The following is a 27,019-nucleotide window of genomic DNA, read 5'->3' on the forward strand; positions in this document are numbered from 1 at the left end:
ACCTGACAGATTCAGCAGGTAACTAGGGATTAGGGTCAGGGGTTAGTGTTATTACCTGACAGATTCAGCAGGTAACTAGGGATTAGGGGTCAGGGGTTAGTGGTATTACCTGACAGATTCAGCAGCTAATTAGGGATTAGGGGTTAGTGTTATTACCTGACAGATTCAGCAGCTAACTAGGGATTAGGGGTCAGGGGTTAGTGGTATTACCTGACAGATTCATCAGGTAACTAGGGATTAGGGGTCAGGGGTTAGTGTTATTACCTGACAGATTCAGGAGGTAACTAGGGATTAGGGGTCAGGGGTTAGTGTTATTACCTGACAGATTCAGCAGGTAACTAGGGATTAGGGGTCAGGGGTTAGTGTTATTACCTGACAGATTCAGCAGGTAACTAGGGATTAGGGGTCAGGGGGTCAGGGGTTAGTGTTATTACCTGACAGACACAGCAGGTAACTAGGGATTAGGGGTTAGTGTTATTACCTGACAGATTCAGCAGGTAACTAGGGATTAGGGGTCAGGGTTTAGTGGTATTACTTGACTGATTCAGCAGGTAACTAGGGATTAGGGGTCAGGGGTTAGTGTTATTACCTGACAGACACAGCAGGTAACTAGGGATTAGGGGTCAGGGGTTAGTGTTATTACCTGACAGATTCAGCAGGTAACTAGGGATTAGGGGTCAGGGGTTAGTGTTATTACCTGACAGACACAGCAGGTAACTAGGGATTAGGGGTCAGGGGTTAGTGTTATTACCTGACAGATACAGCTGGTCCATAACAGAGTTCAGATCCACAACGGAGACTTCCTCCTGGTCTGGCCCTTCTCCTCCTCTGTCTCCTTCTGCTCCTTCTCTCCCATCTTCTCCTCCTCCTTCTCCCACTCCTTCGCTCTGCTCTTCTGACCCTTCTTCTTTCCCCTCTTCTTCTCTCCCATCTTTTCCCCCTCCTTCTGTTGGGTCAGTGCTATCTGGGCTCTCCAGGGTTTGTCCTGATCTGTCCATCTTCTCCTCCTCCGCCCCCTCTTCTCCCACTGACCCCTCCACCACTATGTCAATGTGTGAGTGTGTGTTATGTGTTTGTGCAGGTTGTCGCGTGGGGGAGCGGTGTGGAAGTCTGGAGCGTAGGGCCTCCTGTTCATCCTGAACAAGGAACTCCATCAGCAACATGTTCTCTTTCCTGACCTGTTCTCTAAGAGAACGAGGAACGTCAGGGATCAACCAGGCCACCAGCATGCTCAGGAACATCGCCAGGTTCTACAACAGAAAGGTTCTACATTAGATCCATTACCATAGGTTCTTCATGAAATACAACAGAAAGGTTCTACATGAAATACAACAGAAAGGTTCTACATTAGATCCAACAGAAAGGTTCTACATGAAATACAACAGAAAGGTTCTACATGAAATACAACAGAAAGGTTCTACATGAAATACAACAGAAAGGTTCTACATTATATCCAACAGAAAGGTTCTACATTAGATACAACAGAAAGGTAGATACAACAGATAGGTTGTTTCTTTGTGTTCTGGAACGCAGCCCTGTTTCTTTGTGTTCTGGAACGTAGCCCTGTTTCCTGGTGTTCTGGAACGTAGCCCTGTTTCTTTGTGTTCTGGAACGTAGCCCTGTTTCTTTGTGTTCTGGAACGTAGCCCTGTTTCTTTGTGTTCTGGAACGTAGCCCTGTTTCTTTGTGTTCTGGAACGTAGCCCTGTTTCTTTGTGTTCTAGAACGTAGCCCTGTTTCTTTGTGTTCTAGAACGTAGCCCTGTTTCTTTGTGTTCTGGAACGTAGCCCTGTTTCTTTGTGTTCTGGAACGTAGCCCTGTTTCTTTGTGTTCTGGAACGTAGCCCTGTTTCTATGTGTTCTGGAACGTAGCCCTGTTTCTTTGTGTTCTGGAACGTAACCCTGTTTCTTTGTGTTCTGGAACGTAGCCCTGTTTCTTTGTGTTCTGGAACGTAGCCCTGTTTCTTTGTGTTCTGGGTCGTAGCCCTGTTTCTATGTGTTCTGGAAAGTAGCCCTGTCTTTCATTTTTGTTCATTGATTTCACCTGTGTTTGTTTCTCACCTGGTCTCATCAGCTCCTTATTTAGTTCTGTTCTTTCTGTTTATATGGTTGTGAGGCATTTTTTGTTTGACCATTGCCTGCCTGTGGTTGGTCATTGCTTGCCTGTGGTTGACCATTGCCTGCCTGTGGTTGGCCATTGCCTGCCTGTGGTTGGCCATTGCTTGCCTGTGGTTGGCCATTGCCTGCCTGTGGTTGACCATTGCCTGCCTGTGGTTGACCATTTCCTGCCTGTGGTTGACCATTGCCTGCCTGTGGTTGACCATTGCCTGCCTGTGGTTGACCATTTCCTGCCTGTGGTTGACCATTGCCTGCCTGTGGTTGACCATTGCTTGCCCGTGGTTGACCATTGCCTGCCTGTGGTTGACCATTGCCTGCCTTCTGTGAAGGCTTAAAAATCTGCCGTGTTCTGCTCACATTTTTCTCCCCGAGTAGTGAATCTACACCCTGTTCTCCCCGAGTAGTGAATCTACACCCTGTTCTCCCCGAGTAGTGAATCTACACTCTGTTCTCCCAGAGTAGTGAATCTACACCCTGTTCTCCCAGAGTAGTGAATCTACACCCTGTTCTCCCCGAGTAGTGAATCTACACCCTGTTCTCCCCTAGTAGTGAATCTACACCCTGTTCTCCCCGAGTAGTGAATCTACACCCTGTTCTCCCAGAGTAATCATTACAAAAGGTTCTACATTATGATACAACAGGTTATTTAACAGAACGGTTCTACATTATCACCACTTTCAGGTTACAGGGTTTGGATTGATGATGAAGTCAGGGATTGGGCTCAGAAGACAGGGCTGGATTGATACTGAGGTCAGGGGTTAGGGTCAGGGGTTAGGGTTAAGGGTTAGGGTCAGGGGTTAGCAGTGGTCTGTACCTGAAAGAAGATGACAAAGGCCAATCGAGCTGCCAGGACAGACCAGTACTGTTTAGAGAAGGAGTAGGGCTGAGCTCCCCAAGGTGGGTCCCTGTAGTCTTTATATCTGAGAGACACAGGTCAGGGTTAGAGGTTACAAGGAGTAGGGCTGAGCTCTCCAAGGTGGAGCCCTGTAGTCTTTATATCTGAGAGACAGAGACATTAGAGGTTAGAAGGAGTAGGGCTGAGCTCCCCAAGGTGGAGCCCTGTAGTCTTTATATCTGAGAGACACAGGTCAGGGTTAGAGGTTAGAAGGAGTAGGGCTGAGCTCTCCAAGGTGGAGCCCTGTAGTCTTTATATCTGAGAGACAGAGACATTAGAGGTTAGAAGGAGTAGGGCTGAGCTCCCCAAGGTGGAGCCCTGTAGTCTTTATATCTGAGAGACACAGGTCAGGGTTAGAGGTTAGAAGGAGTAGGGCTGAGCTCTCCAAGGTGGAGCCCTGTAGTCTTTATATCTGAGAGACAGAGACATTAGAGGTTAGAAGGAGTAGGGCTGAGCTCCCCAAGGTGGAGCCCTGTAGTCTTTATATCTGAGAGACAGAGACATTAGAGGTCAGGGTTAGAGGTTACAAGGAGTAGGGCTGAGCTCCCCAAGGTGGAGCCCTGTAGTCTTTATATCTGAGAGACACAGGTCAGGGTTAGAGGTCAGAAGGAGTAGGGCTGAGCTCCCCAAGGTGGATCCCTGTAGTCTTTATATCTGAGAGACAGAGACATTAGAGGTCAGGGTTAGAGAACAGCATTAGAGGTCAGGGAACAGCATTAGAGGTCAGGGTGAGAGAACAGCATTAGAGGTCAGGGAACAGCATTAGAGGTTAGAGAACAGCATTAGAGGTCAGGGTTAGAGAACAGCATTAGAGGTCAGGGTTAGAGACCAGCATTAGAGGTCAGGGTTAGAGAACAGCATTAGAGGTCAGGGTTAGAGAACAGCATTAGAGGTCAGGGTTAGAGAACAGCATTAGAGGTCAGGGTTAGAGAACAGCATTAGAGGTCAGGGTTACAGAACAGCATTAGAGGTCAGGGTTAGAGAACAGCATTAGAGGTCAGGGAACAGCATTAGAGGTCAGGGTTAGAGAACAGCATTAGAGGTCAGGGTTAGAGAACAGCATTAGAGGTCAGGGTTAGAGAACAGCATTAGAGGTCAGGGTTACAGAACAGCATTAGAGGTCAGGGTTAGAGAACAGCATTAGAGGTCAGGGTTAGAGAACAGCATTAGAGGTCAGGGTTAGAGAACAGCATTAGAGGTTATAGTTACCTGCATATGGTGACTCCAGTAAATAGTGTAGAGGAGGGGGAGGAATCAGCCTCAAAGTTGGACACGTTAAAGTAGGACAGGGAGTGTTCTGTGTATCCGTGCATGCTGCCAGTCTGACTGTACATGTACTGGTACACCGTCCGAGGAATGAAGTCAGAAGTGAACGAGATCACAAAGGCCTGAAGAAGAGAGCAACAAACAGACAGCTGAATATCAGGTCTCTCTCTCTCTCTCTAAAGGGATTTATTGGCATGAGAAACAAATGGAACAGACAATAAACAAGGGAAACATCAGTAAACATTACAATCACAAAGGTTTTAATAAGAAATAGACATTTACAATCTCTCCGTCACACACGCGCACACACACACACACACACACACACACACACACGCAGACACACACACACGCGCAGACACACACACAGACACACACACACGAGACTTACATTTGTAATGACAGAAAACTTGCTGATTCCACTGAGAATGTTGAACCAAATTCCTGGAGAGATGAGAGGGAGAGGAGGAGAGAAGGAGAGAAGGAGAGGAGGAGAGAAGGAGAGAAGGAGAGGGAGGATAGAAGGAGAGGAGGAGAGAAGGAGAGGAGGAGAGGAGGAGAGGAGGAGAGAAGGAGAGAAGGAGAGGGAGGATAGAAGGAGAGGAGGAGAGGAGAAGAGAAGGAATGTGACAGAGACAGAAGGAGAGGGGTAATGTGACAGAGACAGAAGGAGAGGAGGAATGTGACAGAGACAGAAGGAGAGGGGTAATGTGACAGAGACAGAAGGAGAGGGGTAATGTGACAGAGACAGAAGGAGAGGGGTAATGTGACAGAGACAGAAGGAGAGGGGTAATGTGACAGAGACAGAAGGAGAGGGGTAATGTGACAGAGACAGAAGGAGAGGGGGTAATGTGACAGAGACAGAAGGAGAGGGTAATGTGACAGAGACAGAAGGAGAGGGGTAATGTGACAGAAGACAGAAGGAGAGGGGTAATGTGACAGAGACAGAAGGAGAGGGGTAATGTGACAGAGACAGAAGGAGAGGGTAATGTGACAGAGACAGAAGGAGAGGAGGAATGTGACAGAGACAGAAGGAGAGGGGTAATGTGACAGAGACAGAAGGAGAGGGGAGGTAATGTGACAGAGACAGAAGGAGAGGGGTAATGTGACAGAGACAGAAGGAGAGGGGTAATGTGACAGAGACAGAAGGAGAGGGGTAATGTGACAGAGACAGAAGGAGAGGGGTAATGTGACAGAGACAGAAGGAGAGGGGTAATGTGACAGAGACAGAAGGAGAGGGGTAATGTGACAGAGACAGAAGGAGAGGAGGAATGTGACAGAGACAGAAGGAGAGGGGTAATGTGACAGAGACAGAAGGAGAGGGGTAATGTGACAGAGACAGAAGGAGAGGGGTAATGTGACAGAGACAGAAGGAGAGGGTAATGTGACAGAGACAGAAGGAGAGGGGTAATGTGACAGAGACAGAAGGAGAGGGGTAATGAGAATGACAGAGAATGTGAAGAGAGAGGGGGTAATGTGACAGAGACAGAAGGAGAGGGGTAATGTGACAGAGACAGAAGGAGAGGGGTAATGTGACAGAGAAAGAGAGGAGAGGGGTAATGTGACAGAGAAAGAGAGGTGAGGGGGAGAGGGTAATGTGACAGAAGAGAAATGAGAGAGACAGAAGGAGGGGTAATGTGACAGAGAAAGAAGGAGAGGGGTAATGTGACAGAGAAGAAGGAGAGGGGTAATGTGACAGAGAAAGGAGAGGAGGTAATGTGACAGAGACAGAAGGAGAGGGGTAATGTGACAGAAAGAGAGGAGAGGAGGAATGTGACAGAGACAGAAGGAGAGGGGTAATGTGACAGAGACAGAAGGAGAGGGGTAATGTGACAGAGACAGAAGGAGAGGGGTAATGTGACAGAGACAGAAGGAGAGGGGTAATGTGACAGAGACAGAAGGAGAGGGGTAATGTGACAGAGACAGAAGGAGAGGGGTAATGTGACAGAGACAGAAGGAGAGGGTTAATGTGACAGAGAGAGAAGGAGAGGGGTAATGTGACAGAGAAGGAGAGGGGAATGTGACAGAGAAGGAGAGAAGGAGAGACAGAGGAATTAATGACAGAGAAGAAGGAGAGGGTAATGTGACAGAGACAGAAGGAGAGGGGTAATGTGACAGAGAAAGAGAGGAGAGGGGTAATGTGACAGAGAAAGAGAGGAGAGGGGTAATGTGACAGAGACCAAAGGAGAGGAGGAATGTGACAGAGACAGAAGGAGAGGGGTAATGTGACAGAGACCAAAGGAGAGAAGGAATGTGACAGAGACAGAAGGAGAGGGGTAATGTGACAGAGAAGGAGAGGAGGAATGTGACAGAGACAGAAGGAGAGGAGGAATGTGACAGAGACAGAAGGAGAGGGTTAATGTGACAGAGACAGAAGGAGAGGGGTAATGTGACAGAGACAGAAGGAGAGGGGTAATGTGACAGAGAAAGAGAGGAGAGGGGTAATGTGACAGAGAAAGAGAGGAGAGGGGTAATGTGACAGAGAAAGAGAGGAGAGGGGTAATGTGACAGAGAAAGAGAATGACAGAGGGGTAAATGTGACAGCGAAAGAGAGGAGAGGGGTAATGTGACAGAAGGAGAGGGGTAATGAAAGAGAAGGAGAGGGGTAATGTGACAGAGAAAGAGAGACAGAGAGGGGTAATGTGACAGAGAAAGAGAGGAGTAATGTGACAGAGACAGAAGGAGAGGGTAATGTGACAGAGAAAGGAGAGGGGTAGGAGAGGAGAGAATGTGACAGAGACCAAAGGAGAGGAGGAATGTGACAGAGACAGAAGGAGAGGGGTAATGTGACAGAGACAGAAGGAGAGGGGTAATGTGACAGAGACAGAAGGAGAGGGGTAATGTGACAGAGACAGAAGGAGAGGGGTAATGTGACAGAGACAGAAGGAGAGGGGTAATGTGACAGAGACAGAAGGAGAGGGGTAATGTGACAGAGACAGAAGGAGAGGGGTAATGTGACAGAGACCGAAGGAGAGGGGTAATGTGACAGAGACAGAAGGAGAGGGGTAATGTGACAGAGACAGAAGGAGAGGGGTAATGTGACAGAGACAGAAGGAGAGGGGTAATGTGACAGAGACCAAAGGAGAGGAGGAATGTGACAGAGACAGAAGGAGAGGGGTAATGTGACAGAGAAAGAGAGGAGAGGGGTAATGTGACAGAGAAAGAGAGGAGAGGGGTAATGTGACAGAGAAAGAGAGGAGAGGGGTAATGTGACAGAGAAAGAGAGGAGAGGGGTAATGTGACAGCGAAAGAGAGGAGAGGGGTAATGTGACAGAGAAAGAGAGGAGAGGGGTAATGTGACAGAGAAAGAGAGGAGTAATGTGACAGAGACAGAAGGAGAGGGGTAATGTGACAGAGAAAGAGAGGAGAGAGACAGAAGGAGAGGAATGTGAGACAGAGACCAAAGAGACAGAAGGAGAGGAGGAATGTGACAGAGACAGAAGAAGGAGAGGGGAGAGGGGTAATGTGACAGAGACAGAAGGAGAGGGGTAATGTGACAGAGACAGAAGGAGAGGAGGAATGTGACAGAGACCGAAGGAGAGGGGTAATGTGACAGAGACAGAAGGAGAGGGGTAATGTGACAGAGACAGAAGGAGAGGGGTAATGTGACAGAGACCAAAGGAGAGGAGGAATGTGACAGAGACAGAAGGAGAGGGGTAATGTGACAGAGAAAGAGAGGAGAGGGGTAATGTGACAGAGAAAGAGAGGAGAGGGGTAATGTGACAGAGAAAGAGAGGAGTAATGTGACAGAGACAGAAGGAGAGGGGTAATGTGACAGAGAAAGAGAGGAGAGGAGGAATGTGACAGAGACCAAAGGAGAGGAGGAATGTGACAGAGACAGAAGGAGAGGGGTAATGTGACAGAGACAGAAGGAGAGGAGGAATGTGACAGAGACCAAAGGAGAGGAGGAATGTGACAGAGACAGAAGGAGAGGGTTAATGTGACAGAGAAAGAGAGGAGTAATGTGACAGAGACAGAAGGAGAGGGGTAATGTGACAGAGAAAAGAGAGGGAAGTAATGAGGACAGAGGAATGTGAAGAGAGACCAAAGGAGAGGAGGAATGTGACAGAGACAGAAGGAGAGGGGTAATGTGACAGAGACAGAAGGAGAGGGTAATGTGACAGAGACAGAAGGAGAGGAGGAATGTGACAGAGACCAAAGGAGAGGAGGTAATGTGACAGAGACAGAAGGAGAGGGGTAATGTGACAGAGACAGAAGGAGAGGGGTAATGTGACAGAGACCAAAGGAGAGGAGGAATGTGACAGAGACAGAAGGAGAGGGGTAATGTGACAGAGAAAGGAGAGGGGAATGTGACAGAGAAAGAGAGGAGAGGAGGAATGTGACAGAGACCAAAGGAGAGGAGGAATGTGACAGAGACAGAAGGAGAGGGGTAATGTGACAGAGACAGAAGGAGAGGAGGAATGTGACAGAGACCGAAGGAGAGGGGTAATGTGACAGAGACAGAAGGAGAGGGGTAATGTGACAGAGACAGAAGGAGAGGGGCAATGTGACAGAGACCAAAGGAGAGGAGGAATGTGACAGAGACAGAAGGAGAGGGGTAATGTGACAGAGAAGGAGAGGGGGAATGTGACAGAGACCGAAGGAGAGGAGGAATGTGACAGAGACCAAAGGAGAGGAGGAATGTGACAGAGACCAAAGGAGAGGAGGAATGTGACAGAGACAGAAGGAGAGGGTTAATGTGACAGAGACAGAAGGAGAGGGGTAATGTGACAGAGACAGAAGGAGAGGGGTAATGTGACAGAGAAAGAGAGGAGAGGGGTAATGTGACAGAGACCAAAGGAGAGGAGGAATGTGACAGAGACAGAAGGAGAGGGGTAATGTGACAGAGAAGGAGAGGGGTAATGTGACAGAGACAGAAGGAGAGGGTTAATGTGACAGAGACAGAAGGAGAGGGGTAATGTGACAGAGACAGAAGGAGAGGGGTAATGTGACAGAGACAGAATGAGAGGGGTAATGTGACATAGACAGAAGGAGAGGGGTAATGTGACAGAGACAGAAGGAGAGGGGGAATGTGACAGAGACCGAAGGAGAGGGGGAATGTGACAGAGACAGAAGGAGAGGGGTAATGTGACAGAGACAGAAGGAGAGGGGTAATGTGACAGAGACAGAAGGAGAGGGGTAATGTGACAGAGACAGAAGGAGAGGGGTAATGTGACAGAGACAGAAGGAGAGGGGTAATGTGACAGAGACCAAAGGAGAGGAGGAATGTGACAGAGACAGAAGGAGAGGGGTAATGTGACAGAGACCGAAGGAGAGGGGTAATGTAACAGAGACAGAAGGAGAGGGGTAATGTGACAGAGACAGAAGGAGAGAAAGAATTTGATAGAAAAAGAGAATGAGAGGGGTAATGTGACAGAGACAGAAGGAGAGGGGTAATGTGACAGAGACAGAAGGAGAGGGGTAATGTGACAGAGACAGAAGGAGAGGGGTAATGTGACAGAGACAGAAGGAGAGGAGGAATGTGACAGAGACCAAAGGAGAGAAGGAATGTGACAGAGACAGAAGGAGAGGAGGAATGTGACAGAGACCAAAGGAGAGGAGGAATGTGACAGAGACAGAAGGAGAGGGGTAATGTGACAGAGACAGAAGGAGAGGGGTAATGTGACAGAGACAGAAGGAGAGGGGGAATGAGACAGAAGGAGAGGGGTAATGTGACAGAGACAGAAGGAGAGGGGTAATGTGACAGAGACAGAAGGAGAGGGGTAATGTGACAGAGACAGAAGGAGAGGGGTAATGTGACAGAGACAGAAGGAGAGGGGTAATGTGACAGAGACAGAAGGAGAGGGTTAATGTGACAGAGACAGAAGGAGAGGGGTAATGTGACAGAGACAGAAGGAGAGGGGTAATGTGACAGAGACCGAAGGAGAGGGGTAATGTGACAGAGACAGAAGGAGAGGGGTAATGTGACAGAGACAGAAGGAGAGGGGTAATGTGACAGAGACAGAAGGAGAGGGGTAATGTGACAGAGACAGAAGGAGAGGAGGAATGTGACAGAGACAGAAGGAGAGGAGGAATGTGACAGAGACAGAAGGAGAGGAATGTGACAGAGACCGAAGGAGAGGGGTAATGTGACAGAGAAAGAGAATAAGAAGAGGAATGTGAAGGAGAGAGAAGGAATGTGACAGAGAAGGAGAGGAGGAATGTGACAGAGAAGGAGAGGAGGAATGTGAGATTGTGTTATAGTTTGAAGTTGTTTGATTGTGGTTCATGTGTGGTTTTGTCATGATTGTCTTGCAGTTGACTGTGAGGTGGCTGAGGTGGCGGTGTGTTGTGGATGTATTTATTGCGGTTGTGTTGTGGTCAAATACCTATGTCTTTGCAGCGCACAGCATCTGGGCGACGGATCTCTGTGGTGAACTTGGCAGCGTCGAGGCGGATCTCGATCACGTTGTTGAGCAGAGCAAAGAGAGGAGCCAGAGGGAACGATGCCACGAAGATGGTGACAAACCCATACTGGATTACTGCACACACACACACACACGGTTTGTTAATTGTTCACTTTCCATGTACACTTTGGGTGCGTGTGTGTGTGCTTGACTCACTCATCTCCATGTATTCCGGGCTAAGACCCTCATAGGGATCCAGAGAGAAGTCTTTGTCCCACTGTTGCTTCGGCCTCTTCGTCTCCTCCTCATCCTCATCTTCCTCTCCTCCTTTATCCTTCTCCTTGTATGTTCTGTACATTTTCTTTAGCTTACTGCAGAGAGAGAAAGCGATAGAGACAGAGAGAGAATTAAATGAGTTATACAGTGCAGACATTACAGTGCATTCAGACAGTATTCAGACCATGACTTTTTGTTACGTTACAGCCTTATTCTGAAATATATTTAATTGCTTTAATTTACACACAATACCCCATAATGAAGTAATAATATATAATATAATAATAATAAGAAAAAAACAGGTTTAAGAAATGTTTGCAAATGTAAAAAGAAATAATGAAATATCACATTTACATAAGTATTCAGACCCTTTACTCAGTACCTCTGGCAGCGATTACAGCCTCGAGTCTTCTTTTGGGTATGACGCAACAAACTTGGTGAGTTTCTCCCATTCTTCTCTGCAGATCCTCTCAAGCTCTGTCAGGTTGGATGGGGATGCATCACTGCACAGCTATTTTTAGATCTCTCCAGAGATGTTCGATCGGGTTCAAGTCCAGGTTCTGGCTGGGCCACTCAAGGACATTCAGAGACTTGTCCCGAAGTCACTCCTGCGTTGTCTTGGCTGTGTGCTGAGGGTCGTTTTCCAGTTGGAAGATGAACCTTTGCCCCAGTCTGAGGTCCTGAGCACTCTGAAGCAGGTTTTCATCAAGGATCTCTCTGTACTTTGCTTTGTTCATCTTTCCCTCGATCCTGACTAGTCTCCCAGTCCCTGCTGCTGATTAGTGCCTTTTGTCCAGCTCTATACCATAAAGGCCTGATTGGTGGAGTGCTGCAGAGATGGTTTTCCTTCTGGAACGTTCTCCGATCTCCCCAGAGGAATTCTGGAACTCTGTCAGTGTGACCATCGGGTTCTTCAACTCCCTGACCAAGGCCCTTCTCCCCGATTGCTGAGTTTGGCTGGGTCGCCAGCTCGAGGAAGGGTCTTGGTGCTTCCAAACTTCTTCCATTTAAGAATGATGGAGGCCACTGTGTTCTGGGGACCTTCAATGCTGCAGAAATGTTTTGGTACCCTTCCCCAGATCTGTGCCTCGACTCCTTCCTGTCTCGGAGCTCTACGGACAACTCCTTCGACCCCATGGCTTGGTTTTTGCTCTGACATGCACTGTCAACTCTGAGACCTTATATAGACAGGTGTGTGCCTTTCCAAATCATGTCCAATCAATTGAATGTACCACAGGTGGACTCCTATGAAGTTGTAGAAACCTCTCAAAGGATGATCAATGGAAATAGGATGATTCCCGAGCACAATTTCGAGTCTCATAGCAAGGCTCTGAATACGTAAATAATGTATTTCTGTTTAAAAATTAAAAATTAAAAGTGTTTTTGCTTTTACATTATGGGGTATTGTGAGGAAAAATAATTATTTATTCAATTATTATTCAATTAAGGCTGGAAGGTAACAACATCTGGAATAAGGGAAGGGGTCTGAATACTTTCCGAATGCCCTGTATATATATTTTTTAGCTGTATTTACTTTGGGTTATGTAGGGTATATATATGTATATATTTAGGGTATATATATATGTATATATTTAGGGTATATATATATGTATATATTTAGGGTATATATATGTATATATTTAGGGTATATATATATGTATATATTTAGGGTATATATATATGTATATATTTAGGGTATATATATATGTATATATTTAGGGTATATATATATGTATATATATAGGGATATGTATGGTATATATATATGTATATATATATATAGGGTTATGTAGGTTATATATATATATATATATGGATATATATATATATATTTAGGTTATGTAGGGTATATATATATATATATATATAGGGATATGTATATATATTAGGTATATATATGTATATATATAGGGATATGTATGGTATATATATATATATATATAGGGATATGTATATATATATATATATATATAGGGATATATATATATATGTATATATATAGGGATATGTATGGTATATATATATGTATATATATATAGGGTTATGCAGGGTATATATATATATATATTTAGGGTATATATATATGTATATATATAGGGATATGTATGGTATATATATATATATATATATATAGGGTTATGTAGGGTATATATATGTATATATATAGGGTATATATATATATGTATATATATATATAGGGCTATGTATGTTATATATATATATATATGAATATATATATATGGTTATGTAGGGTATATATATGTATATATATATATATAAGGTTATGTAGGGTATATATATGTATATATATATAGGGTTATGTAGGGTATATATATATAGGGTTATGTAGGGTATATATATATGTATGTATGTATATATATATATATAGGGTTATGTAGGGTATATATATATAGGGTATATATGTGTATATATAGGGTTATATATATATATATATATATATAGGGATATGTAGGGTATATGTATGTATATACAGTATATATAGGGATATGTATGGTATATATATATATATATATATATAGGGTTATGTAGGGTATATATACAGTGGGGCAAAAAAGTATTTAGTCAGCCACCAATTGTGCAAGTTCTCCCACTTAAAAAGATGAGAGGCCTGTTGTTTTCATCATATGTACACTTCAACTATAACAGACTAAATGAGAAAAAAAATCCAGAAAATCACATTGTAGGATTTTTTAATGAATTTATTTGCAAATTATGGTGGAAAATAGCTCTGTGGATCTGTTGGGGCGGTATGCAAATTGGAGTGGTTCTAGAGTTTCTGGGATAATGGTGTTGATGTGAGCCATGACCAGCCTTTCAAAGCATTTCATGGCTAGAGACGTGAGTGCTAAGGTTGGTAGTCATTTATGCAGGTTAGCTTAGTGTTCTTGGGCACAGGGACTATGGTGGTTTGCTTGAAACATGTTGGTATTACAGACTCGGACAGGGAGAGGTTGAAAATGTCAGTGAAGACACTTGCCAGTTGGTCAGCGCATGCTTGCGGTACACGTCCTGGTAATCTGTCTGGCCCTGCAGCCTTGTGAATGTTGACCTGTTTAAAGGGCTTACTCACATCGGCTGTGGAGAGCATGATCACACAGTGGTCCGGAACAGCTGATGCTCTCATGCATGTTTCAGTGTTACTTGCCTTGAATCGAGCATAGAAGCTATTTAGCTTGTCTGGTTGGCTTGTGTCACTGGGCAGCTCTCGGCTGTGCTTCCCTAGTCTGTAATAGTTTGCAAGCCCTACCACAGTCGACGAGTGTCAGAGCCGGGTATAGTACGATTCGATCTAAGTCCTGTATTGAAGCTTCTGGGTTAGAGTCCCTCTCCTTGAAAGTGGCAGCTCTACCCTTTAGCTCAGTGCAAATGTTGCCTGTAATCCATTGCTTCTGGTTGGGGTATGTACGTACAGTCACTGTGGGGACGATGTCATCAATGCCCTTATTGATGAAGCCAGTACTGATGTGGTATACTACTTAATGCCATCGGGAGGAATCCCAGAACATATTCCAATCTGCAAAATAGTCCTGTAGTTTAGCATCTGCTTCATCTGACCACTTTTTTATAGACTGAGTCACTGGTGCTTCCTGCTTTAATTTTTGCTTGTAAGCAAGAATCAGGAGCATACAATAATGGTCAGATTTGTCAAATGGAGGGCGAGGGAGAGCTTTGTACGCATCTCTGTGTGTGGAGGTCTATATTTTTCCCCTCTGGTTGCACATTTAACATGCTGATAGAGATGAAGTAAAACTGATTTAAGTTTCCCTGCATTAAAGTCCCCGGCCACTAGGGTGCGCCACCTCTGGATGAGCATTTTCCTGTTTGCTTATGACGGTATACAGCTCATTGAGTGAGTTCTTAGTGCCAGCATCGGTCTGTGGTGGTATGTAGACAGCTACGAAAAATACAGATGAAATCTCTCTCGGTAAATATTGTGGTCTATAACTTATCATGAGATCCTCTACCTCAGGCGAGCAAAACCCTGAGATTTCGTTAGATATCGTGCACCAGCTGTTATTTACAAATATGCATAGTCCCCCGCCCCGTGTCTTACCAGAGGCTGCTGTTGTATGCTGCTGATAGAGTGTATAACATAGGCCCCCGCCCCGTGTCTTACCAGAGGCTGCTGTTGTATGCTGCTGATAGAGTGTATAACATAGGCCCCCGCCCCGTGTCTTACCAGAGGCTGCTGTTCTGTCCTGCTGATAGAGTGTATAACATAGTCCCCCGCCCCGTGTCTTACCAGAGGTTGTATGCTGCCGATAGTGTATAACATAGTCCCCCGCCCCGTGTCGTACCAGAGGTTGTATGCTGCCGATAGTGTATAACATAGTCCCCCGCCCCGTGTCTTACCAGAGGTTGTATGCTGCCGATAGTGTATAACATAGGCCCCCGCCCCGTGTCTTACCAGAGGTTGTATGCTGCCGATAGTGTATAACATAGTCCCCCGCCCCGTGTCTTACCAGAGGTTGTATGCTGCCGATAGTGTATAACATAGTCCCCCGCCCCGTGTCTTACCAGAGGTTGTATGCTGCCGATAGTGTATAACATAGGCCCCCGCCCCGTGTCTTACCAGAGGTTGTATGCTGCCGATAGTGTATAACATAGTCCCCCGCCCCGTGTCTTACCAGAGGTGTTGTATGCTGCCGATAGTGTATAACATAGTCCCCGCCCCGTGTCTTACCAGAGGCTGCTGTTGTATGCTGCTGATAGAGTGTATAACATAGTCCCCCGCCCCGTGTCTTACCAGAGGTGTTGTATGCTGCCGATAGTGTATAACATAGTCCCCCGCCCCGTGTCTTACCAGAGGCTGCTGTTGTATGCTGCCGATAGTGTATAACATAGTCCCCCGCCCCGTGTCTTACCAGAGGTGTTGTATGCTGCCGATAGTGTATAACATAGTCCCCCGCCCCGTGTCGTACCAGAGGTGTTGTATGCTGCCGATAGTGTATAACATAGTCCCCCGCCCCGTGTCTTACCAGAGGTTGTATGCTGCCGATAGTGTATAACATAGTCCCCCGCCCCGTGTCGTACCAGAGGTGTTGTATGCTGCCGATAGTGTATAACATAGTCCCCCGCCCCGTGTCTTACCAGAGGTTGTATGCTGCCGATAGTGTATAACATAGTCCCCCGCCCCGTGTCTTACCAGAGGTTGTATGCTGCCGATAGTGTATAACATAGTCCCCCGCCCCGTGTCGTACCAGAGGCGTTGTATGCTGCCGATAGTGTATAACATAGTCCCCCGCCCCGTGTCTTACCAGAGGTTGTATGCTGCCGATAGTATATAACATAGTCCCCTGCCCCGTGTCGTACCAGAGGCTGCTGTATGCTGCCGATAGTGTATAACATAGTCCCCCGCCCCGTGTCTTACCAGAGGTTGTATGCTGCCGATAGTGTATAACATAGTCCCCCGCCCCGTGTCTTACCAGAGGTTGTATGCTGCTGATAGTGTATAACCCGCCAGCTGTACGTTCTTAATGTCGCCATTCAGCCATTTTAAGATAGCTAGTTCATATCTGTAAATACATAACTAACTACTAATGTTAAAATAGCTATGTAACCCATTTATAGATATGAGAAAGCTAACTATTAGCGTTATGGAATCTATTTACAGATATGAGCTAGGTAACATTAAAGCTACCTCTCAGACTGCTCCAAACTGTAATTGACATATAAGCGATAGTACCTGTTTGTATGTGTGTGTGTGTGTGTGTGTGTGTTTATGTGTGTGTATATACATACGGTATAACAATCTCGAACACGTTGTTCTGGATGAGTTGTTTTCCCAACATGATCATACTAAGCTGGATACACAGCTCTATCAGACAGCCTGGTGGGGCACACTGTGGAGAAAATACGCACACACGCAAACAGCATTAGTGTGTTTGTGTTTGTGTGCACATGTGTGTGTGTGTGTGTGTGTGTGTGTGTGTGTGTGTTGTAGTGAACCCACCTCCTCCATGCGGAAGTGGCCAAACAAGTAGACATAGTCCCCTGGAGGTCCAGCAAACCTACAGAGCGAGAGGGAGAGAGGCACATACAGTGCATTGGGAAAGCATTCAGACCCCTTGACTTTTTCCACATTTTGTTTTACGTTACAGCCTTATTCAGACGTATTTACTAAACTTTTACCCTCAATCTAAACACAATACCCCAAACTCATCAATAAGCTAAGAACCCTGGAACTAAACACCTCCCTCTGCAACTGGATCCTGGATTTCCTGAAGGGCCGCCCCCAGGTGGTAAGGGTAGGTTACAACACATCCGCAATGTTGATCCTCAACACAATACTCCACAATGACATCACAATACCCCCTAATGACATCACAATACCCCCTAATGACATCACAATACCCCCTAATGACATCACAATACCCCCTAATGACATCACAATACTCCACAATGACATCACAATACCCCCTAATGACATCACAATACCCCCTAATGACATCACAATACCCCCTAATGACATCACAATACCCCCTAATGACATCACAATACCCCCTAATGACATCACAATACCCCCTAATGACATCACAATACCCCCTAATGACATCACAATACCCCCTAATGACATCACAATACCCCCTAATGACATCACAATACCCCCTAATGACATCACAATACTCCACAATGACAAAGCAAAAACAGGTTTTAATAAATGTTTGCAAATGTATAAAAAAAATAAAAAATGACATGATTTGGAAAGACACACCTGTCTATATAAGGTCCCACAGTGCATGTTGACAGTGTATGTCAGAGCAAAAACCAAGCAATGAAGTCGAAGGAATTGTCAAGGCACAGATCTAGAGAATGGTACCAAAATATTTGTGGCTTTACACTCCCTGCTATAATGTGGATAAAGAGTTACCTGTCTAACAGAAACACAGAGGCTGTTCTTCAATGGAAGCCTCTCCAACATAATCCAGGTAGAATCAAGAATTCCTGAGGGAACACATACAGTGGGGAGAACAAGTATTTGATAACCTGCAAAATCGACAGTGTTTCCTACTTACAAAGCATGTAGAGGTCTGTAATTTTTATCATAGGTACACTTCAACTGTGAGAGACGGAATCTAAAACAAAAAAAACAGAAAATCACATTGTATGATTTTTAAGTCATTCATTTGCATTTTATTGCATGACATAAGTATTTGATAAATCTGAAAAGCAGAACTTAATATTTGGTACAGAAACCTTTGTTTGCAGTTAGAGATCATACGTTTCCTGTAGTTCTTGACCAGGTTTGCACACACTGCAGCAGGGATTTTGCCACACTCCTCCATACAGACCTTCTCCAGATCCTTCAGGTTTCGAGGCTGTCTCTGGGCAATATGGACTTTCAGCTCCCTCCAAAGATTTTCTATTGGGTTCAGGTCTGGAGACTGACTAGGCCACTCCAGGACCTTGAGATGCTTCTTACGGAGCCACTCCTTAGTTGCCCTGGCTGTGTGTTTCTGGTCGTTGTCATGCTGGAAGACCCAGCCACGACCCATCTTCAATGCTCTTACTGAGGGAAGGAGGTTGTTGGCCAAGATCTCGCGATACATGGCCCCATCCATCCTCCCCTCAATACGGTGCAGTCGTCCTGTCCCCTTTGCAGAAAAGCATCCCCAAAGAATGATGTTTCCACCTCCATGCCTCATGGTTGGGAAGGTGTTCTTGGGGTTGTACTCATCCTTCTTCTTCCTCCAAACACGGCGAGTGGAGTTTAGACCAAAAAGCTCTGTTTGTCTCATCAGACCACATGACCTTCTCCCATTCCTTCTCTGGATCATCCAGATGGTCATTGGCAAACTTCAGACGGGCCTGGACATGTGCTGGTTTGAGCAGGGGACCTTGCGTGCGCTGCAGGATTTTAATCCATGACGGCGTAGTGTGTTACTAATGGTTTTCTTTGAGACTGTGGTCCCAGCTCTCTTCAGGTCATTGACCAGGTCCTGCCGTGTTGTTCTGGGCTGATCCCTCACCTTCCTCATGATAATTGATGCCCCACAAGGTGAGATCTTGCATGGAGCCCCAGACCGAGGGTGATTGACCGTCATCTTGAACTTCTTCCATTTTCTAATAATTGCCCCAACAGTTGTTGCCTTCTCACCAAGCTGCTTGCATATTGTCCTGTAGCCCATCCCAGCCTTGTGAAGGTCTACAATTTTATCCCTGATGTCCTTACACAGCTCTCTGGTCTTGGCCATTGTGGAGAGGTTGGAGTCTGTTTGATTGAGTGTGTGGACAGGTGTCTTTTATACAGGTAACGAGTTCAAACAGGTGCAGTTAATACAGTTAATGAGTGGAGAACAGGAGGGCTTCTTAAAGAAAAACTAACAGGTCTGTTTGATTGCATGACATAAGTATTTGATCACCTACCAACCAGTAAGAATTCCAATTACTTAAAAATCATACAATGTGATTTTCTGGATTTTTGTTTTAGATTCCGTCTCTCACAGTTGAAGTGTACCTATGATAAAAATTACAGACCTCTACATGCTTTGTAAGTAGGAAAACCTGCAAAATCGGCAGTGTATCAAATACTTGTTCTCCCCACTGTATGTGTTCCCTCAGGAATTCTTGATTCTACCTGGATTATGTTGGAGAGGCTTCCATTGAAGAACAGCCTCTGTGTTTCTGTTAGACAGGTAACTCTTTATCCACATTATAGCAGGGGGTCTAGAGCCATAATGTTTTTCCAGCAGCAGACTATAACCAGTACCGAAGTCTAACAAAACAGCCCCCATAATCTTTTCATCATCAACTTCTCTCAGCCAATTATCAGTAATTCGTATAAGTGCTGTGCGTGTTGAATGTCCTTCCCTATAAACGTGCTGAAAATCTGTTTTAAATTATTTTAATGTAAAATAGCATTGTATCTGGTCAAATACAATTTTTTCCAAAAGTTAACAAAAAAGGGTTAGTAACAGGCTGATTGGTTGACTATTTGAGCCAGTAAAGGGGGCTTTACTATTCTTAGGAATGAAAGGGAACACACTTTCTAGTAGGCTTAAATCGAAAATATGGCAAATAGGAGTGGCAATATAGTCTGCTATTATCCTCAGTAATTTTCCATCCAATTTGTCAGACCCTGGTGGCTTGTCATTGTTTTTTTTGTTTTTTTTTTACTGTTTTTTAAACTTTTTATTATATCTAATTGGTAGTTACAGTCTTGTCCCATCGCTGAAACTCCCGTCCGGACTCGTGAGAGGCGAAGGTTGAGAGCCATGCATCCTCCGAAACACAGCCCTGCCAAGCCGCACTGCTTCTTGACACACTGCCCGCTTAACCCGGAAGCCAGCCGCACCTACGTGTACCTAGGAAACACTGTACAACTGGCGACCATGTCAGCATGCATGCGCCCGGCCCGCCACAGTAATTGATAGAGCGCGAAATAACAAGGACATCCCGGCCAGCCAATTTATTATTCTATTTTTATTTCACCTTTATTTCACCAAGTAGGCCAGTTGAGAACAAGTTCTCATTTACAACTGCGACCTGGCCAAGATAAAGCAAAGCAGTTCGACAAAAACAACAGAGTTGTTGGGATAAACAAACGTACAGTCAATAACACAATAGAACATCTGTATACAGTGTGTGTCACGACTCCAACCGAAGGTGGCTCCCCTTCCCGTTCGGGTGGCGCTCGGCGGTCGTCGTCGCCGGCCTACTAGCTGCCACTGATTATTTTCTCCCCCTCCTTATTTGTTTATTGAGTACACCTGTTTTGAGTTGGTTGTAATTAGTGAGGCTTTATTAGTCAGCCGGCCCACCTGGTTCTTTGTGCGGGTTTGATTGTTGTAACCCTGGTGATGGCATTAGATGTACATGTTCGTGTATTTAGTGCTAGATTGTTTTTGTTTCCCCGTGTCTGGGGCATTTGGTTTGAGCACCCGTAGTGGGGGGGACCGTAGTTCACCGTGTCTGGGGCATTTGGTTTGAGTAGTGGGGGGACCGTAGTTCACCGTGTCTGGGGCATTTGGTTTGAGTAGTGGGGGGACCATAGTTCCCGTGTCTGGGGCATTTGGTTTGAGTAGTGGGGGACCGTAGTTCACCGTGTCTGGGGCATTTGGTTTGAGTAGTGGGGGACCGTAGTTCACCGTGTCTGGGGCATTTGGTTTGAGTAGTGGGGGGCCGTAGTTCACCGTGTCTGGGGCATTTGGTTTGAGTAGTGGGGGGACCGTAGTTCACCGTGTCTGGGGCATTTGGTTTGAGTAGTGGGGGACCATAGTTCACCGTGTCTGGGGCATTTGGTTTGAGCCCCGTAGTGGGGGACCGTAGTTCACCGTGTCTGGGGCATTTGGTTTGAGTAGTGGGGGACCGTAGTTCACCGTGTCTGGGGCATTTGGTTTGAGTAGTGGGGACCGTAGTTCACCGTGTCTGGGGCATTTGGTTTGAGTAGTGGGGGACCGTAGTTCACCGTGTCTGGGGCATTTGGTTTGAGTAGTGGGGGACCGTAGTTCACCGTGTCTGGGGCATTTGGTTTGAGCCCCGTAGTGGGGGACCGTAGTTCACCGTGTCTGGGGCATTTGGTTTGAGTAGTGGGGGACCGTAGTTCACCGTGTCTGGGGCATTTGGTTTGAGTAGTGGGGGACCGTAGTTCACCGTGTCTGGGGCATTTGGTTTGAGTAGTGGGGGACAGTTCACCGTTTGGTTTGAGTAGTGGGGGACCGTAGTTCACCGTGCCTGGGGCATTTGGTTTGAGTAGTGGGGACCGTAGTTCACCGTGTCTGGGGCATTTGGTTTGAGTAGTGGGGGGACCGTAGTTCACCGTGTCTGGGGCATTTGGTTTGAGTAGTGGGGGACCGTAGTTCACCGTGCCTGGGGCATTTGGTTTGAGTAGTGGGGGGACCGTAGTTCACCGTGTCTGGGGCATTTGGTTTGAGTAGTGGGGGACCGTAGTTCACCGTGTCTGGGGCATTTGGTTTGAGTAGTGGGGGACCGTAGTTCACCGTGTCTGGGGCATTTGGTTTGAGTAGTGGGGGACCGTAGTTCACCGTGTCTGGGGCATTTGGTTTGAGTAGTGGGGACCGTAGTTCACCGTGTCTGGGGCATTTGGTTTGAGTAGTGGGGGACCGTAGTTCACCGTGTCTGGGGCATTTGGTTTGAGTAGTGGGGGGACCGTAGTTCACCGTGTCTGGGGCATTTGGTTTGAGTAGTGGGGGACCGTAGTTCACCGTGTCTGGGGCATTTGGTTTGAGTAGTGGGGGACCGTAGTTCACCGTGTCTGGGGCATTTGGTTTGAGTAGTGGGGACCGTAGTTCACCGTGTCTGGGGCATTTGGTTTGAGTAGTGGGGGGACCGTAGTTCACCGTGTCTGGGGCATTTGGTTTGAGTAGTGGGGGGACCGTAGTTCACCGTGTGGGGCATTTGGTTTGAGTAGTGGGGACCGTAGTTCACCGTGTCTGGGGCATTTGGTTTGAGTAGTGGGGGGACCGTAGTTCACCGTGTCTGGGGCATTTGGTTTGAGTAGTGGGGGACCGTAGTTCACCGTGTCTGGGGCATTTGGTTTGAGTAGTGGGGGGACCGTAGTTCACCGTGCCTGGGGCATTTGGTTTGAGTAGTGGGGGACCGTAGTTCACCGTGTCTGGGGCATTTGGTTTGAGTAGTGGGGGACCGTAGTTCACCGTGTCTGGGGCATTTGGTTTGAGTAGTGGGGGACCGTAGTTCACCGTGTCTGGGGTTTGCATTCACCGTGGTTTGGTTTGAGTAGTGGGGGACCGTAGTTCACCGTGTCTGGGGCATTTGGTTTGAGTAGTGGGGGGACCGTAGTTCACCGTGTCTGGGGCATTTGGTTTGAGTAGTGGGGACCGTAGTTCACCGTGTCTGGGGCATTTGGTTTGAGTAGTGGGGGACCGTAGTTCACCGTGTCTGGGGCATTTGGTTTGAGTAGTGGGGGGACCGTAGTTCACCGTGTCTGGGGCATTTGGTTTGAGTAGTGGGGGACCGTAGTTCACCGTGTCTGGGGCATTTGGTTTGAGTAGTGGGGGGACCGTAGTTCACCGTGTCTGGGGCATTTGGTTTGAGTAGTGGGGGACCGTAGTTCACCGTGTCTGGGGCATTTGGTTTGAGTAGTGGGGGACCGTAGTTCACCGTGTCTGGGGCATTTGGTTTGAGTAGTGGGGGGACCGTAGTTCACCGTGTCTGGGGCATTTGGTTTGAGTAGTGGGGACCGTAGTTCACCGTGTCTGGGGCATTTGGTTTGAGTAGTGGGGGACCGTAGTTCACCGTGTCTGGGGCATTTGGTTTGAGTAGTGGGGGGACCGTAGTTCACCGTGTCTGGGGCATTTGGTTTGAGTAGTGGGGGACCGTAGTTCACCGTGTCTGGGGCATTTGGTTTGAGTAGTGGGGGACCGTAGTTCACCGTGTCTGGGGCATTTGGTTTGAGTAGTGGGGGACCGTAGTTCACCGTGGGGGCATTTGGTTTGAGTAGTGGGGGACCGTAGTTCACCGTGTCTGGGGCATTTGGTTTGAGTAGTGGGGGACCGTAGTTCACCGTGTCTGGGGCATTTGGTTTGAGTAGTGGGGGACCGTAGTTCACCGTGTCTGGGGCATTTGGTTTGAGTAGTGGGGACCGTGTTCACCGTGTCTGGGGCATTTGGTTTGAGTAGTGGGGACCGTAGTTCACCGTGTCTGGGGCATTTGGTTTGAGTAGTGGGGGACCGTAGTTCACCGTGTCTGGGGCATTTGGTTTGAGTAGTGGGGGGACCGTAGTTCACCGTGTCTGGGGCATTTGGTTTGAGTAGTGGGGGACCGTAGTTCACCGTGTCTGGGGCATTTGGTTTGAGTAGTGGGGGGACCGTAGTTCACCGTGTCTGGGGCATTTGGTTTGAGTAGTGGGGGACCGTAGTTCACCGTGTCTGGGGCATTTGGTTTGAGTAGTGGGGGACCGTAGTTCACCGTGTCTGGGGCATTTGGTTTGAGTAGTGGGGGACCGTAGTTCACCGTGTCTGGGGCATTTGGTTTGAGTAGTGGGGGACCGTAGTTCACCGTGTCTGGGGCATTTGGTTTGAGTAGTGGGGACCGTAGTTCACCGTGTCTGGGGCATTTGGTTTGAGTAGTGGGGGACCGTAGTTCACCGTGTCTGGGGCATTTGGTTTGAGTAGTGGGGACCGTAGTTCACCGTGTCTGGGGCATTTGGTTTGAGTAGTGGGGGACCGTAGTTCACCGTGTCTGGGGCATTTGGTTTGAGTAGTGGGGGACCGTTTCACCGTGTTTGGGGCATTTGGTTTGAGTAGTGGGGGACCGTAGTTCACCGTGTCTGGGGCATTTGGTTTGAGTAGTGGGGGACCGTAGTTCACCGTGTCTGGGGCATTTGGTTTGAGTAGTGGGGACCGTAGTTCACCGTGTCTGGGGCATTTGGTTTGGGGGGGGGACCGTAGTTCACCGTGTCTGGGGCATTTGGTTTGAGTAGTGGGGGGACCGTAGTTCACCGTGTCTGGGGCATTTGGTTTGAGCACCCGTAGTGGGGGGACCGTAGTTCACCGTGTCTGGGGCATTTGGTTTGAGTAGTGGGGGGACCGTAGTTCACCGTGTCTGGGGCATTTGGTTTGAGTAGTGGGGGGACCGTAGTTCACCGTGTCTGGGGCATTTGGTTTGAGTAGTGGGGGGACCGTAGTTCACCGTGTCTGGGGCATTTGGTTTGAGTAGTGGGGGACCGTAGTTCACCGTGTCTGGGGCATTTGGTTTGAGTAGTGGGGGACCGTAGTTCACCGTGTCTGGGGCATTTGGTTTGAGTAGTGGGGACCGTAGTTCACCGTGTCTGGGGCATTTGGTTTGAGTAGTGGGGGACCGTAGTTCACCGTGTCTGGGGCATTTGGTTTGAGTAGTGGGGGGACCGTAGTTCACCGTGTCTGGGGCATTTGGTTTGAGTAGTGGGGGGGACCGTAGTTCACCGTGTCTGGGGCATTTGGTTTGAGTAGTGGGGGGACCGTAGTTCACCGTGTCTGGGGCATTTGGTTTGAGCACCCGTAGTGGGGGGACCGTAGTTCACCGTGTCTGGGGCATTTGGTTTGAGTTTGGGGACCGTAGTTCACCGTGTCTGGGGCATTTGGTTTGAGTAGTGGGGACCGTAGTTCACCGTGTCTGGGGCATTTGGTTTGAGTAGTGGGGGGACCGTAGTTCACCGTGTCTGGGGCATTTGGTTTGAGTAGTGGGGACCGTAGTTCACCGTATTTGGTTTGGGGGGGACCGTAGTTCACCGTGTTTGGTTTGGGGCATTTGGTTTGAGTAGTGGGGGACCGTAGTTCACCGTGTCTGGGGCATTTGGTTTGAGTAGTGGGGGACCGTAGTTCACCGTGTCTGGGGCATTTGGTTTGAGTAGTGGGGGGACCGTAGTTCACCGTGTCTGGGGCATTTGGTTTGAGTAGTGGGGGACCGTAGTTCACCGTGTCTGGGGCATTTGGTTTGAGTAGTGGGGGACCGTAGTTCACCGTGTCTGGGGCATTTGGTTTGAGTAGTGGGGGACCGTAGTTCACCGTGTCTGGGGCATTTGGTTTGAGGGGGGGACCGTAGTTCACCGTGTCTGGGGCATTTGGTTTGCACCCTGGGGCATTTGTGGGGGACCGTAGTTCACCGTGTCTGGGGCATTTGGTTTGAGTAGTGGGGGACCGTAGTTCACCGTGTCTGGGGCATTTGGTTTGAGTAGTGGGGGACCGTAGTTCACCGTGTCTGGGGCATTTGGTTTGGGGGGGACCGTAGTTCACCGTGTCTGGGGCATTTGGTTTGAGTAGTGGGGACCGTAGTTCACCGTGTCTGGGGCATTTGGTTTGAGTAGTGGGGGACCGTAGTTCACCGTGTCTGGGGCATTTGGTTTGAGTAGTGGGGGACCGTAGTGGGGGGGACCGTAGTTCACCGTGTCTGGGGCATTTGGTTTGAGTAGTGGGGGACCGTAGTTCACCGTGTCTGGGGCATTTGGTTTGAGTAGTGGGGGACCGTAGTTCACCGTGTCTGGGGCATTTGGTTTGAGTAGTGGGGGGACCGTAGTTCACCGTGTCTGGGGCATTTGGTTTGAGTAGTGGGGACCGTAGTTCACCGTGTCTGGGGCATTTGGTTTGAGTAGTGGGGGACCGTAGTTCACCGTGTCTGGGGCATTTGGTTTGAGTAGTGGGGGGACCGTAGTTCACCGTGTCTGGGGCATTTGGTTTGAGTAGTGGGGGACCGTAGTTCACCGTGTCTGGGGCATTTGGTTTGAGTAGTGGGGGGACCGTAGTTCACCGTGTCATTTGGTTTGAGTAGTGGGGGACCGTGTTCACCGTGGGGGCATTTGGTTTGAGTAGTGGGGACCGTAGTTCACCGTGTCTGGGGCATTTGGTTTGAGGGGGGGACCGTAGTTCACCGTGTCTGGGGCATTTGGTTTGAGTAGTGGGGGACCGTAGTTCACCGTGTCTGGGGCATTTGGTTTGAGTAGTGGGGGACCGTAGTTCACCGTGTCTGGGGCATTTGGTTTGAGTAGTGGGGGACCGTAGTTCACCGTGTCTGGGGCATTTGGTTTGAGTAGTGGGGGGACCGTAGTTCACCGTGTCTGGGGCATTTGGTTTGAGTAGTGGGGGACCGTAGTTCACCGTGTCTGGGGCATTTGGTTTGAGTAGTGGGGGACCGTAGTTCACCGTGTCTGGGGCATTTGGTTTGAGTAGTGGGGACCGTAGTTCACCGTGTCTGGGGCATTTGGTTTGAGTAGTGGGGACCGTAGTTCACCGTGTCTGGGGCATTTGGTTTGAGTAGTGGGGACCGTAGTTCACCGTGTCTGGGGCATTTGGTTTGAGTAGTGGGGGGACCGTAGTTCACCGTGTCTGGGGCATTTGGTTTGAGTAGTGGGGGACCGTAGTTCACCGTGTCTGGGGCATTTGGTTTGAGTAGTGGGGACCGTAGTTCACCGTGTCTGGGGCATTTGGTTTGAGTAGTGGGGGACCGTAGTTCACCGTGTCTGGGGCATTTGGTTTGAGTAGTGGGGGGACCGTAGTTCACCGTGTCTGGGGCATTTGGTTTGAGTAGTGGGGGGACCGTAGTTCACCGTGTCTGGGGCATTTGGTTTGAGTAGTGGGGACCGTAGTTCACCGTGTCTGGGGCATTTGGTTTGAGTAGTGGGGGACCGTAGTTCACCGTGTCTGGG

General features: G+C 47.8%; 1 protein-coding gene across 1 annotated transcript in view; it reads right to left on the reverse strand.

Annotated features, from left to right (window-relative positions):
* Window positions 1-731: 731 nt before the first annotated feature.
* The window catches only part of LOC135570175 (anoctamin-2-like), a 64,390-nt gene continuing 38,102 nt past the window's right edge, over window positions 732-27,019 (reverse strand). Inside the window, exons 3-10 of the mRNA XM_065016270.1 lie at window positions 16,874-16,931; window positions 16,663-16,763; window positions 10,840-10,994; window positions 10,606-10,758; window positions 4,668-4,720; window positions 4,220-4,398; window positions 2,930-3,035; window positions 732-1,250 (exon numbers count right to left, since the gene is read on the reverse strand). Of these exons, the coding sequence (XP_064872342.1) occupies window positions 732-1,250; window positions 2,930-3,035; window positions 4,220-4,398; window positions 4,668-4,720; window positions 10,606-10,758; window positions 10,840-10,994; window positions 16,663-16,763; window positions 16,874-16,931 (1,324 nt within the window). The remainder of the gene's footprint in view (window positions 1,251-2,929; window positions 3,036-4,219; window positions 4,399-4,667; window positions 4,721-10,605; window positions 10,759-10,839; window positions 10,995-16,662; window positions 16,764-16,873; window positions 16,932-27,019) is intronic.

This window comes from Oncorhynchus nerka, unplaced genomic scaffold (genome assembly GCF_034236695.1).
Source record: "Oncorhynchus nerka isolate Pitt River unplaced genomic scaffold, Oner_Uvic_2.0 unplaced_scaffold_1061, whole genome shotgun sequence".
Lineage (NCBI taxonomy): Eukaryota > Metazoa > Chordata > Actinopteri > Salmoniformes > Salmonidae > Oncorhynchus > Oncorhynchus nerka.